The 15,358-nt window shown below is 46.0% G+C and overlaps 1 protein-coding gene across 2 annotated transcripts in view; it reads left to right on the top strand.

The window, feature by feature from the left end:
• Positions 1-345: 345 nt before the first annotated feature.
• The window catches only part of grm2a (glutamate receptor, metabotropic 2a), a 35,900-nt gene continuing 20,887 nt past the window's right edge, over positions 346-15,358 (top strand). Inside the window, exon 1 of one of the 2 annotated variants that reach the window (XM_015959814.3) lies at positions 346-1,063. In XM_015959814.3, the coding sequence (XP_015815300.1) occupies positions 536-1,063 (528 nt within the window). In that variant the 5' untranslated portion in view covers positions 346-535. The remainder of the gene's footprint in view (positions 1,064-15,358) is intronic. The other variant, XM_054749150.2, reaches the window with a different exon arrangement.

Genomic DNA, 15,358 nt, shown 5'->3' with positions numbered 1-15,358 from the left:
TTTCCAAAACCATTGGGTGATTTCTTTGGTGATCTCTGTCCTCAAGCTCCAGTCAAAAGCTGAATAAGATCAAGATCACTCGCAACCGTCTCCAACATTACAACCGCACACAGCTTTAGTGGCGTGTGTCCTTGAGATGAAGTGGTAGTTACCAAACGAGCAGCCTTTGTTTGTCTTTCATTCAAAGACAAACAACTAAACAAACATTTATTTCCTTGTGCAGATGATGTCAAATGTTTCCCCAGAATGAGCTTGTCTCTGGCAGACACAATGCCTGCGAGACAAAGGGATCATTGTGCTTCAACTCCAAAGCTGCGACTGAATTTCTCTGTTTGATCTGCAGGCTGTAATCTACAAACGCTCAGAAGAGGAGAGGGATGAAGAGCACGGAGACGATGCTGTACATGGCCTCAGTCAGAATAAAAACACTGGAGCTCTGAGGTTTGCTGGAGCCGCTCCTTTGTTTGTGTGCTGCTGTCGTCATCCGAACCGAGCACGATCTACAGGCGGGACAGTTAGTTTTTGGCTCAGGGATATGTCACTGGGGAAGTCCCCCGCTTTGGGGGTACGCCCTGCGCCCCGACCCCTCTGGCTATCCCACCTCGGCCTGCTATGCTTGAGCGTGTCTCTGTTCGCCCAGGCTCCCCTGGGTTTGCCTGCGGTGCCCTACAACACAGACTCAAAGAGAGAGATCACCCTGGAGGGAGACTTGATGATTGGCGGCCTGTTCCCCGTGCACCAAAAGGGTGAGGGGATAGAAGACTGTGGGAAGATCAACTCTCAGAGGGGCATCCAGAGACTGGAAGCCATGTTGTTGGCTTTAGATGAAATCAACAAAGATGAGCGAATCCTTCCTGGGATCACACTGGGAGCCCACATACTGGACACCTGCTCCAAGGACACTTACGCTCTGGAGCAGTCTCTGGAGTTCGTCAGAGCGTCCCTCACTAAAGTGGACGACAGCGAGTACACCTGTCCTGATGGGTCCTACGCCATTCACGATGAGGTCCCTCTGGCTATCTCTGGGGTCATAGGCGGTTCTTACAGCGATGTCTCCATCCAGGTAAATCAAGTGTAGACTCTCTTTACCACATCTAAGTTTTCTTTCCATGATTTCCTGCTGTTAAAAGGCAGCTATGACACTACTGCTCACATGCGTGTCTGTGTGAACCAATTGGTGGACTTCAGGGAAACTTTCAGAAAGTCTGAATGAGCATCCACAACTGGCCCAGTCCCAATACTTGCGCTGCGCCCTACGGTCCTCAGGAAAGTGCACTTGTAGAAAGTGCGCAGTACATCTTTGATTGCGTAGAACGCAAGTGTGCAAAACAACTGCTGAATTGGGACAGGGAGCATTGCATCATCGACTGCAATGCATGCCGGGATGCTAGTCGCTGTGCTACTTTTAAAAATAAAAACAAACTTTCAAACAATTGCTGTCCACCTTAAATCTTTGTGTAAAACATTCAGAGCATGAATAAATATCATTAGTCATCCTAAAATGAACTACTTTCAACTGAAAATACATATTTTCAGGAAAGGTATTTGAGCCATTGCTCCGCCTTCTTCTCACAATTCCCACTCAGCAATGGGTTGTGGGTAGTACCCTTTGCCCAAGTGCGCATCGATGCAGACTTGGGAGAAGTGTGGATCATGGGTGCAAAAGGGGCGTTGTCAGCCTCCCCACTTGAGGATCGGGACACCCTACACACTCGTACCCCTGGAGGAAATTATAACGAAGGGCACAAAGGTGGAAGTGTGAGAATTGGGATTGGGCCACTCATTCACTTTTCGAGTCAACTCAATTCAAGATGGCTGCCACAGCAAACACACGATTAGCTGTGCCTTACTTAACTTAACTGCTACTAAGACAAAAATGTACGTATAGCTGAGAGTAATCCCCAGCACTAGGATCTAAGGGATTGTGCTACATTTTGTGTTATTTTCGTAACATATGATCAAAACGGCTGTACCTCCATCATTTCTCAGCGTAAGTTCTGGCTGGAAAGGGGTCAGGGAAAATAGAAGCTCTTAATGAGTTGCTCAGATTCATTGTGTCATATGAAGAACTTGCACAGTGTTCATTTTTCTCTGAACTGCCACAACAAGAGCCAGACAGAGAAAAGCACTCAGGCACAAGAGTGGGAGGGATGCACACTCATTTAACTGCCCACTTAGACCTGAACACCACATGCAATTACCCCTTGTGAGATCTTAACACCGGGGCTTAATGAGTATCGGTTCCACAAGTGGATCTGTTTACCTGAAGGCACAAATGCTTGGGTGATCTAATTTAGAGGATCTTTTACTCCTTCCCCAGTAATTCACACTTTAGCGGCGGTCCTGTCAGAGGGAGACAAGCTACAGATGTTGTGCTCAGGATGGGCTGACTGGATGTCTAGCGACAACGTGATTACGCTCCGCAGCAGAGCTCGTTTTGGCTCACTCGAGCTGATACAAGGAGATCTCAGCTAATTGGGCCCCCACATCTTCCAGCATCAGTGTAATTCCAAGTCGTTGTGAGGAAGAAGCTTGGTGTTCCTTGGAAATGTGATTTTGTAAATATCCACAACACTCATGCTCTGAATCATGAACGCCAAGTCATCGTTCTGACTCGGCCTGCCAGAGGACAGGGACTTGTTCCAGTGTGGTTCAGCTCACTTCAGATATGCAGGCTCAAGTGCAGATCCAAGATTATTTAAAGAAAAGAGCACTCTTCTGTCTTTCTAGAAATATAATTGGATTCAGATCACTGGTGAACTATAGATTCTGCAGCAACACCGCCTGCGGCAGTCCTCTTTTCCCAATCAGTACTTGTCACGTTTAGGAGAGGAGGTTGGACCCAGGATGCAGAAGTACCCAGAACGACTCAAAGGCAGGAGAGGTTTTAAGAAAAAACAATTCCTTTATTTCAGGAGGATGAGCTGAAACGTTCAAAGCACAAAATAAGCCCAACACTCAAAAACTTGAAAACTCAAAATTAACAAAGCTCACACACGAGCATGGACTCGGAGAGACTCGAGAGGGGAACGAACAACGCAACACATACGACAATGACCCAACAAACACTGAAGGACAAGACAGGCTTTTAACACAGAGGGAAGCCATCAGGGGAACAGGTGACAGGTGTGAGGAGTGAGGCCTAGAGGGAGGACAGGTGAAATCAATTAACTAAATGGGAAGGGAAAACCAAGCAGAGGGGAGGATAACATAACCTATAAAAACACTAAATGACTAAACCTAGAAACTAATAATGACAAGAGGAGTAAGGGAGACTATTTAACAAGTGGGGAAGGACACAAACACTAAAGGGAACTAATAAAATGAAAAGCTGAACCTATAGAAAATAAAACTACAGAGGGGTGACTAGGGGAGACCTGAGAAGGTGGGGAACACCAGGAGACACGTGAGGAGAACGCAGAGGACAAACAGGAGGGGGCTGGGGACCAACAGTACTTGCGTTTGCAGGATGGCAGGGGCATGCCTATTTACACTCTGCCAGCTGCAGATCAGTCATCATAATTACATTATTGATGAACATCAAATCAGGAAGATTATGCACAACCATAACTTAACGCTTTTTTTGGTCTGACAGGATCAGACCCACGTTTTTGATTTAAAGGGGAACTAGGCAGTTTTGGCTTACTTTTAGCACCCCCTAGTGTCAGTTTGTAGAACCAAAAGCAAAACTCCTCGCTTTGAGTTTGTCTTTTTAACCCCTTAATCCAACCGCTGAAATGTCTCCCCAGCCTTTCTCAGTGTCTACAGGACACTAAATTCAACCAATCCGCTGTGTTCATGATCTAAAACATGCAGGAAATGTGCTGGGAGGATCATTTTAACACAAACTGGCTCAAGAAAATGGTTTAAAAATATGAAAATGTTGCATAGTGTCTCTTTAAAACATGATCATGTAGTTTCTGTGGTTTTTATTACTTTGAATCGTGACCAACCCTGAGGACGAGCTGGCTTTGAAATAATATGTAAATGCTTCCCTTAAATGCATGTTCAGTAACCCTTGAATGTACCGGAGCTCGTTAAAAGCCACTGTTTACTGTAACTGTGACGGAACGGAAAGCCAAATGTACTGTACTGACATGAGCTGGCCAGATTGAGAGCTCCCTGGAAAATTTCCTAAGAGGAGGACTCACAGCGACCGGTAACAGGATTCCCATGGAAAGGCGACAGTTTGGAAATAAAGGATTTGATAAACGAGGTGTAATTTTAGCAGAACCCTGCATCTGGGGCTCCTTAGAGAGTGCCCTTGTCGTGTGGTAATTTATGGATGTGCTATTACCAGCCTGAGGTCTGCTCTAGCTTCTCACTGAATCGTCCTCACCCGTTGGAGTAAAGTCATCTTTCTCGCCACGAATAAGTCTCCGTGTTGTAATGAAGTTCAGTCACGGCAAGCTGTCGTGAATTTACTCACAACGGTAAAAACGCTAACTTCTTACCTTGCAAACGTTTGCAACGTGAACGGTGACCACACATAACAGTTCTCCTTATGCCTAATGTTTGGAGGATTTGCTGTGTAAGCAGTGCCCTTTAAAAAGGATGAGGTGTATCCATGTTGACATGTTACTGCCCTGTTGATGATGTTCTCACACAAAGATATGCATTTGGGGAAGGGTGTGTGTGTGTGTGTGGCATTTCTGGGCTGCCGCTGGATACCATTCTCCACATAATCTCTCTGTCCTTTGTAGCTGCCTGCTCGGTGTGTAATCTATAGTCTTTCAGACCTTTAGGGCGAGCCAGCTCAGCTGTGAGAAAGGTTAGCAAGTCTGCCCCTTGGTGACAAAGGCAGGTGGTTAACACAGATGTGTGTGTTTCAGCCCAAAGGCTAAGGCAGTTACAGGACATGTAATGATGTTACTCTAAAAGCCCACATCGGCCCAGTGACACGGCGGGGCACGGTGAACTGACGGGTGGTGAAAACGTCTAAAACTGTCACAATGAAGGACTGTGTTTCTGTGCTGCTGGTGTTGCGGTGTGACAATCACAGTTTTGAGGGTGGATCTGGCGTCGTGCCTGGCCTTGCTGGCGCTACTTGGGCGCATATTGAGTTAAGTGTGGAGGCGAAGTTCTGTGACGCTCTCGCAGGCTAATGCCCCCATCTTTCCCATCTGTGGTTGCAGCCGGTCTGTCTGGTAACTTGGAAGAGGTGTGCATGCGCGGCGGAGGATGTCGAGCGGTCGCGCAAGAGATCATTTTTCACAGTAACGCGAAGACGGCGACGGACGGAGAGAAACCGAGGAAGAGGGGAAGAGGATGGAGTGAGTCAGATGGCGTCAAAGCATTTGACAACCAAAGGCTGGATCTTTAACAGTTAGGCGGACGTCTGTGATGCCATCTGGGCGGTTCGAGTGCACGTGTGCAAAAAAAACTTGATGCGACTCAAGTACTCAGCCTTGAACATTTACCCCGTGGTTCATTTAAACAGCGGGTCGTCAGAGGAAAGTGAGTAATGACCTTGTGATGACAAGCTCACTACATTCAACGTCCTCATTCATGTGTGAAAACCTGGAGCACCAAAAACGTGTTCTCATGATGCAAATCTGAGCTGTAGGCACATCAAATATCACGACTAAACTTCCATAAAATGGGTGTCCTTACTGTGCAGGTTGGTTAGAACTGTACTGTTTTCTTTAACGAGCAGCAGAAACGTCTAGCCTCTGGATGGGCTGCTGTTAGCACACGGCCGGGACTCCACTAGTGTTGTTCTGACAGCTAAATATGGTTCACTGGGTAAAGAGGCTCCCCAGGCAAAATATGATAATCACCAGGGCGTGCAAGGAGAACAACACCTCTGGAATGTCAAACACTCAAATCCTCTAAAAGGAGCAATTGTGCGTCCCGAAACACGTGAAGGAACAACTGGAAAACAAAACGAATCCACAGTTCTTTTCAGAGCACCCCTCAGAAAATCAGACGCATGGTGAGTGGACTTGATGGCTGATTTTTACTGATCAACACGCTGAGCGGACACACGTTCAAACTGACGCGTGTCAGCATTTAAAGGCGTAATAAGAACGATCCGCGTGACTAAACTAAAATACGTGAGCAGAATGAAACTGTTTAACAGTTTTCTGTGCAGAAGCTGTCAGTCTGTGATGCGTAGGTGAGTCATACGCAGGGTTCAAACATAGACACACACGTGACAGGATTCAAGGCAGGAAGGAACAATACCGATGATTGGTCTGAGTAAAACCATGCAGTGACAATCAATTATTCATGCATAAAGTGAATAACGTGCTTTGAAATGGTAAATTATTGACAATGATTAGATTATTTGGTGGCTTGACAGAATCCAATATGTGTGGATTTCAAACAGATATCACATCCAACCCCACAATAAAAGTAAATCAATGAAAAACACGTTCCAATTATCAGACATGAGCTGAGGACTTTAGAAAAATTGCACCCCAAAACCATCACACTTTATATTTCTCCTGGTGGTTTGTAGCCAGGCTGTTTCAGATGCACACTGAAGCATCACAGAAAAGTGAACAACAGATGGTGAGTAACCAAAGCACGACTAGATGAGATGGTAAAAAACTACATTTTCTAATACAGGCTGTCTTCACACAGGGCTAAGACCTTGCTATGCTAAGGGGCCATAAGAACCTGGCGAGATTGTAGTGAAGTTGTAAAAGTCATGCTTTCCCTATTTTAGTTTTTTTAATGCAATTCTCTGCGACCCCCTCCCCCGTCAACGCCGTCATAATCCACCTCTGTGATAAATGACTATAACCTTGCTTTAGAAACTTGGTGCAAGCTCACACAAAATCACACATGGTGGGGAGCCCATGTTCTTCATATGTGCCTGCAGACCTGATGAAGGCTGCAGAGGTCATGCACATTCCCGCTATGTTTTTGTTCCATTTTAAATATCTCATTTTGTTTCTGGATTCCTGGCTTATTTTGTCTTTTTATTTCTTTTATCACTAAAGTTTATTCATCTTTTTTCCCCCAGTCTTCTGCTTGCTCGGTCTTGCATGTTTAGGTTTTCTTGAACTGTAACAAACAATTCCCATTTCCAGCCCATTAAAGCCACAGCCGAGCATCAGATATTAAGAGTGAACCCAACTGGATAGTGTAATAATCACCGTGTGTGCTGCATGTGCATGCACGTCCACTGCAGATGCCCGACGTTTCGCAGTGCTGCACCGGACCCGACATGTGTGATGGAGAGGAGATGAGGACTGCTGCTGTGGGAATTCTGTGTTACTGCTGTAGAAGAACACGGACACAGTCTTCCGGGAAGAACAGATGGGCTTTTCATGTAGAAAAAACATGACATTTCCACAAAGTAGGCCTGATATTTCTTGTGTCTGGTCACTGTGAAAGGGTTCTTCTAATGTTTCTGTGCATCTTTACCACTTGTTTCAACGGGCGTTAATCCGTTCTTGTATTAGTGGATAACACATACATGTGATGCTGAAATAAACACAATTTAGAAAACTGGAAAATGCTTGCAAAACACCAGTTTTAGCTGAATTTAATAATTCATGAAATAATTCTGATACATGCTGAATTTTGTTATTCTGAAGCCAGTTTGAGTCACTGTCATTACAGTATTAGGATGTATCAGTCATCTTGTCAATAGAATATGTACTAAGCTAACTATTGCTCTGTATGCATGGCAAAAATACAATTCAATTCAATTCAAGTTAATTTATATAGCGTCAAATCACAATAAGAGTCGTCTCAAGGCACTTCACATAATAAACATTCCAATACAGGTCAGTTCATTAAGCTAATCAGTAAAAAGTTTCCTATATAAGGAACCCAGCAAATTGCGTTGAGTCACTGACTAGTGTCAGAGACTATACAGCAATCCTCATACTAAGCAAGCATGCAGCGACAGTGGAGAGGAAAACTCCCTTTTAACAGGAAGAAACATCTAAAGGATCCTGGATCAGTATAAGCAGCCATCCACCACGACTCACTGGGGATCAAGAAGACACAGCAGACATACACACACACACACACACACACACACACACACACACACACGCACGCACGCACACACGCGCGTGCGCACACACACACGCACGTGTGCGCGCGCACACACACACACACACACCATATATACCAAGTAATGTTTCTATGGTTACATTGTGATTTCTTAGTAAATATTCTATTTGGCGAGAGAAAAACTTTATTGTATTTATCCTAGTGAATCTATAATTAAATGGGTAAACTAGTAGTAGCACATTCAATGTCAAAGAAAGTAAAAAGTTATTATCAGGAGCGGGAGAATGTTTAAGTGGTTAGCAACAGTGTTCAAGATGATGGCCCCCTCCATGAGGGCGCTACAACTCAGCAGAACATCATTGTAGCTTCTTCTGGGGAGAAAAACACTTAGAGAAAAAATAAACAGCTGAAATAGCAGGAAATAATACAGTTAAGAGAAAAATTGTAGAAGAAAGTAGTCGAGTGAGGAAAGTGGTCAGTGTGTCCTCCAGCGGTCTAAGCCTATAGCAGCATAACTACAGAGATAACTCTGGATAATCTTTCCTATTTAGATGGAGGCATGTTGGGGTCAGGGCAAGGGAGAGCCGTCTTTACCGACTGTACACTCCACCTCCCTGTACTCCCCCACTTGTCCAGATCTGGGCTAACATCAGATTTTAACCATAGGCCCTATCAAATAAAAATGTTTTAAGCCTAGTCTTAAAAGTAGACAAGGTGTCTGCCTCACGGACTAAAGCTGGGAGTTGGTTCCACAAGAGAGGAGCCTGATAACTAAAAGATGCCTCCCATCCTAATTTTAGATATTCTGGGAACCACCAGTAAACCTGCAGTCTGAGAGCGAAGTGCTCGGTTAGGAACATATGGAACAATCAGGTCACTGATGTATGATGGAGCTTGATTGTTAAGAGCTTTATATGTGAGAAGTAGGATCTTAAAATCTATTCTGAATTTAACAGGCAGCCAATGTAGGGAAGCTAAGACAGGAAAGATATGATCTCTCTTTTTAATTCTCATCAGAACTCTTAACTGCAGCATTTTGGACAAGCTGAAGACATTCAATGCTGATTTAGCATTAATAGGTTTTGAGGACAGAACAAAGGTCTGAAAACACAAATATCATGGGTTCATAATGAGATACCACTTCAAACATGCATGATGATTAACACAGCCCACATAAAATACAAGTGCATGGATTTTAGTAACTCTGACAAGGACCAATGAAAAATAGTTGCACATGAAACTAATAACCACATTTGATCTGTTTTTGCACATGATGCTAGTATTTTGTGCAGAATCAGATAAATGCAATGATCATTTAGTACAATCCAAAAGAGATGAAGGTTTGAAGATTTGCAAGTTGAAGGAGTGGAACACTGAAAAAAACATTTTAAAACTACTTTTCTAATTATAATCGGTCAATCTATGTTTTTTATGCAGGCTGAAAATGAAAATAGTCTCCTACAGCTATCTCCTGCATTAGCTTCTGATGAAAAATAGATGGTGAAACTCTAGGATTAGAAAAGCCTGACAGATCTACGTCACTGTCAATTAACATTCATGAACTTACCCATCTTGATTCACAACAGGAAAGGCTGTTGTTGGTTTAGCATCCAGGAAAGAGAACGTCCATGCTAATGGAAGCTAACCATTAGCATTAGCAACTCCACCACATGGTGAACCTCCTTCAGGCTTGTGTTATTTGTAGAGATAAAACATTAACATTGCAAGTTAGTGGTAGAGCAGCGTTGCTGGTATCAAATCTGAAGCGCAATGTCCAAATATCAGGAAGAAAGACTAAAAAACTTGCCATCTGAAGCTCCGCTGTGATGTGGCTCATTTCTGGTTCCTGGAAACGGTGCACTGGTATTAATTAATTATTAGTTAATGAAACGAGTGTCCCAAACCCTTAAGTTAAGTTAACTTGCTTCAAATTTGCAGGCTCATGCTGAAGGTCACGACATCAAGAGAAATGACTAAACAGCAGTGAGATGGTCGTCTTTATGCACGGCACATCTCTACCTTTCTCCTGATACCAGAATTATTCCTGAAGCTCTTCCCATTCTCGCCGATCTAATCTCCTTTGAACTCATCAAAGCGGGGATTATTTACAAAAAGAGAATATTTGCAATGAAGCGGCCGGTTGGCTGATTCTTCCCTTTGTAAAAATATATCATGATATTTGGCAAAGTCATTTTATCTGTCAAAACGACACAGTGATTTTGGAGGACTCCATTTCCATGTCCTCCAGTTGTGTTCACTCATATCAACCGGTGGTATTCAGACTCCATCTTCAGCATGTTGCTGATGGGCTCTGGCAGGATGGAGAGCTTTGGCCTTTCACATCAACCTTGTAGTCATGCATCTGAGCATTTCCAATGAGTCTGTTGTATCAGCGTCATGACTGTCACTTTGCTTTACAACCTTTCATAAGCCTGTAAGTGGATCAAAGCCTTATTTAATAAACCACAGAGGAATAATTCATTCACTTTGAAAGCCACTGAGATATTTATGCAGAACGGATGAATAGCTGGTTTACAAACACATTACCTCTGATATTATTGCAACATATATTTATTCTGAATGCTTCAGGTATTTAGTGAGGTTTAATATCAACTTGTGCACCTAAGATGGAAATGCTTTGACTTCGTTAAATAGACCCCCATAAAAACATTATCTTTAGATTCATATTGTCAGTGAGCTCTTTGTTGTTTTTCCTCATACAACGTATGTAAAACTGGACATTAAGTAGAAGGAATGGCTGTGTTCTTTCCCTTTGAAATGTTCACCATCCCAATGACACGTGACAGCACTATTTTTCCCATTCGTTCCCTTACAGACCTCCTTCACATGGGATCTCAACCCCACTAACCCTAAACCTCACGAACAACACAATCATTTAGAACCTGGATGCACAATGTCAATGTGAAATAATCTCCGTAATGAAGTTGCTACACTCTGAGTACACAACAGAAAGGTTTTTTTTTTATCTTCTGTCAGCATCCCTTATGCTCCTCTGCATCCTTGTTGCCCTCTATCCATCACCAGCATGTTCCTATGTACATCCTTCCATATGCTCCCTAAGTTGCACCATGACCTGTCCTTGTCAAGCTGCAGCTAGGTGCAAGGAGATCGTGCCATGGCCACATGATATCAACATGTCTTGGGGTCCGAGCCTAGACACAAGGTCATCATGGCCAGTCTGGCTTCTAAATCTTCACGGTTAACCGTCTCAGGCTCAAAATACGTTTTGATAAAAGGACGAACAACTAAGTCCTTCAGGGGTACTTCTGAGTTAAAAAATGCTCATGAAATACGTATGTGGAGTAACCAGGTAGGTAGGTTTTAATGTTGCAAATCTGCAACGCCTGCCTCCAGAGGGTTAATGTTCCCCGTACCCACCAAGACAACACAAAGACCATTCGTGTTTTGCGAATTTTTATGTCATATAAAGATTTCTGTCTCATGTGAAGAGTGCCTTAGCTTAGCTGCTTTTAAATTATATCATCCCTCACTGGTTTTTATTAGTTGTTCAAATTATTGCAAAACTGGGATGATGGAAGCAGAGGCGTTAAGGTCTTGTCTCGTAACTGGAGGGTTGTGGGATTAAGTTCTGCTCAGGCTGTTGCAGTTCTCGTGTCCTTGGGCAAGACACTTAAAGAGAGAATGTGTATTTTTACCGTTAATCTCTGGAAATATCCATCGAAATGTTGTTGAGAATGGATAAAACTGATGTCCAGTCGTTGAAAATTTCTTCGTAACAAATAACCATAAAAATCGGGTCTAAAGTACATAAGGTGCAGGTCTTGCGTCTTTGGGGGACGCCATATTAGACACCATGTTTCCTTCTGGCTGGCTCTGCGTGTTATGGGTTACTCCTCCTGATTGTTGTAATGCGTGTTTTTCTTTCTCTGTGTAGGTTGGCTGTGGCTCTTCCTGCTGTTCCTGCCCCTCTTTGGAGCATCAGGGAATGCCGCAGCTGACTGCAATTTCCTGATTGCCACACCATGTATTTAAGCAGCTGCTTCCTGTGCATGGTGTGGCGTTGTTGTGAAGAGTTTCTGGTGTTTAGAGCATAGCTTTGTTTCGAGTCTGTGGTAGTTTTGTTTTGTATTACCCGTGAAGTCCTTTTCCCACTTATGTGGTGACTTTTTGTTATTAAAAGTAATCAGTATCGGATCTGGTCATCCTGTCTCCTGCATTTGGGTTTATTCCTGTGTACCCTCGCGTGACATTACAACGCCACCATGACCAACCCAGCAGGAGGAATACCAGCTGCCAACGTTCCCTTACCTGGGTCAGATGAGGACGCGGCAAGTGGAGGTGAACTTGCTGTATTGGCTCGGGAGTTACGCGGCTGCCTGTCCGGAATGCAACAACTCCATGGACGCCTCTCTAGGCTGGAGCAGGCTCCCACTCCGCAGGCTCCCACTCCGCCTCGTCAGGTCCGCCTGGGTTCCCCCGAGCTCTTCAATGGCACTGCTGTGGACTGCCGGCCGTTCCTCGCCTCCTGCAGGCTGCATTTTGACTTTAACCCCGGTGAGTTCCCCTCTGAAGAAAGTAAAGTAGCCTTCGCCATGAGCTTTTTAACTGGACAAGCTAAGAGGTGGGGCCTGGCGGAATGGGACCGAGGCTCGGACCTCCGCCGCTCTTTTCGGGAATTCTCCCGCCAGCTGCTCATGGTGTTCGATCCATCCACTCCTCACCGAACTGCTGCTGCTGACTTACTCTGCCTTAGGCAGGGCGGACGTAGCGTCTCTGCCTATGCAGTGGAGTTCCGTACCTTGGTAGCTAACACTCGCTGGCCGGAAGAGGCGCAGATCGACGTCTTCCTTCGAGGTCTCTCCAGCACTCTGAAGGACGAGCTGGCTGCACGGGAGGTTCCGGAGGATCTGGAGGAGCTAATCGAGCTGGCTACCCGCATCGATCGTCGGAGGATGGAGCGAAGCAGAGAGGAACGCAGTCTACCGGATTTTAACCACGCACCCCTCAGGGCCTTGTCACAGCCTCCCGTCGCTCGTGAGGCTCCGTCTCCTGTGGAACCCATGCAGCTGGGAGTGGGACGGCTCCCCGCATCTGAACGACGGACACGGATGAGGGAGGGGCTGTGTCTGTACTGTGCTCGTCCCGGTCACCAGGTGCGTCACTGTCCGGGAAACGGGGGGGCTCACTAGCGGGGGGGCACCTAGTGAGTCAGTTTTCATCTTCCTCCCCACCCTCTCGACCCCCCGTCAATGTGCTGGTGACCTATGGCCAGATGCAGAATGCTTATGAGACTTTGATTGACTCTGGTTCAGATGGTGATCTGATATCCCAGGAAGTGGTAAGCGCACTTTTTATTCCAGTAATACCCTTATCCCCTGCCTTGCTCATCCGTGCCATAAACGGTTCCATCATCCACAGAGTAACAGCACGCACGGTTCCTATTAAGGTAACTGTTTCTGGAAACCATTCTGAACTTATGGATTTTTATGTGGTGGATTCCCTGAGGCCTCCGGTTATTTTAGGTTTTCCTTGATTGTGTAAACATTCTCCTCACATTGACTGGTGTTCAGGCCGTGTGCTCTCCTGGAGCTCTTTCTGTTTGCTGAACTGTTTAACGGCTGCTGCTACACGCTCCTCTGTCTCTAACCCTCCTGTTGAACCTCCAGACTTAAGTTCGGTGCCCCCCGAGTATGCAGACTTGGCCGCTGTGTTTTGAAAGGTGCGAGCCAAGGCCCTGCCCCCTCATCGTCCTTATGACTGCGCCATTGACCTCCTGCCTGGAACGCAGCCTCCTAAGGGCCACATCTACCCCCTCGCCATCCCTGAGCGTGCGGCCATGGAGGAGTACCTACAGGAGAGCCTGCAGGCTGGGATCATTCGCCCTTCCTCATCGCCAGCTGGGGCGGGATTCTTCTTTGTGGGCAAGCGGGATGGGGGCTTACGGCCCTGCATTGACTACAGAGGGCTGAATGGTATTACAGTCCGGAACACTTACCCTTTGCCTCTGTTACAGTCTGCTTTTGATCTTCTCAGGGGAGCTCAGATCTTCACAAAGCTGGACCTGCGGAGCGCTTACCATTTGGTTCGTATCCGTGAGGGAGATGAGTGGAAGACTGCTTTCAATACTCCCAATGGCCATTTTGAGTATTTGGTCATGCCGTTTGGTCTCACCAATGCGCCCGCAGTTTTCCAATGCCTCATAAATGACGTTCTCAAGGACATGATCAAAAAATTTGTGTTTGTTTATTTGGAAGATATCTTGATATTTTCCCCAGACCGAGACACTCATGTGCAGCACGTCAGAGCCGTATTGCAGCGTCTTCTCGAGAACCAGCTGTTCTGCAAGGCGGAGAAATGTGAGTTCCACACAACACAAACCAAGTTCCTTGGGCATGTGGTTTCTCCTGGTTCAGTGCAGATGGACGAGGCTAAGGTACAAGCTGTTCTCGATTGGCCTGTCCCCGCGGATCGTAAGCAACTCCAGCGCTTCTTGGGGTTTGCTAACTTCTACAGACGTTTCATCAAAGGGTTCAGTGGCGTGGCTGCACCTCTCCATAAACTCACCTCAGCTCAGGTACGTTTTGTCTGGGACGTTGGAGCCAATAGGGCTTTTACTGAGCTTAAAAGACGTTTCTCTACGGCTCCTATCCTGACACAGCCTGACCCCTCCAAACAGTTTATTGTGGAGGTCGATGCGTCTGAGTCTGGGGTGGGGGCCGTGTTGTCACAGAGAGCGTCTGATAACAAAGTTCATCCCTGCGCGTATTTCTCCTGCAAGCTCAATCCTGCAGAGAGAAACTACGACAGGGAACAGAGAATTGCTAGCTGTTAAGCTAGCCCTTGATGAATGGCGCCACTGGCTGGAGGGTGCAAGACAGCCTTTTCTGGTGTGGACAGACCACAAGAACCTAGAGTACATTCGCACGGCTAAGCGACTTAATCCACGCCAAGCCCGGTGGGCTCTGTTTTTTGACCGTTTCAACTTCACCCTCTCTTATCGCCCTGGCAGCAAAAACATCAAACCTGACGCCTTGTCCCGACAATATCAGCAGGACTGCAGGTCGACAGAGGTCCCGGGTACCACCACCATCGTTCCTCCTGTCCTGGTACTTGGGGCTAACCGCTGGGCCTTGGAACGTAGGGTCAAGTCTGCAGTGTCAGGCACGGTCCCAATCCCTGATGGATGCCCCCCTAACTGCTTGTTTGTACCTTTGAGTCTACGCCCCGCGGTGCTGAAGTGGGGGCACTCGTCACGCCTGGCTTGCCATCCCGGGATGACAAGGACTGCCTTCCTGGTGGCTCAGCGTTTCTGGTGGCCCACCATGTCCTCTGACATACGAGCTTTCGTCTCCTCGTGCCCTGTGTGTGCCAGTGCTAAAGTGCCCAGAACCCCTGCTGC

This window comes from Nothobranchius furzeri, chromosome 3 (genome assembly GCF_043380555.1).
Source record: "Nothobranchius furzeri strain GRZ-AD chromosome 3, NfurGRZ-RIMD1, whole genome shotgun sequence".
Classification (NCBI taxonomy): domain Eukaryota; kingdom Metazoa; phylum Chordata; class Actinopteri; order Cyprinodontiformes; family Nothobranchiidae; genus Nothobranchius; species Nothobranchius furzeri.
This window is presented reverse-complemented; position numbering and strand designations above follow the sequence as displayed.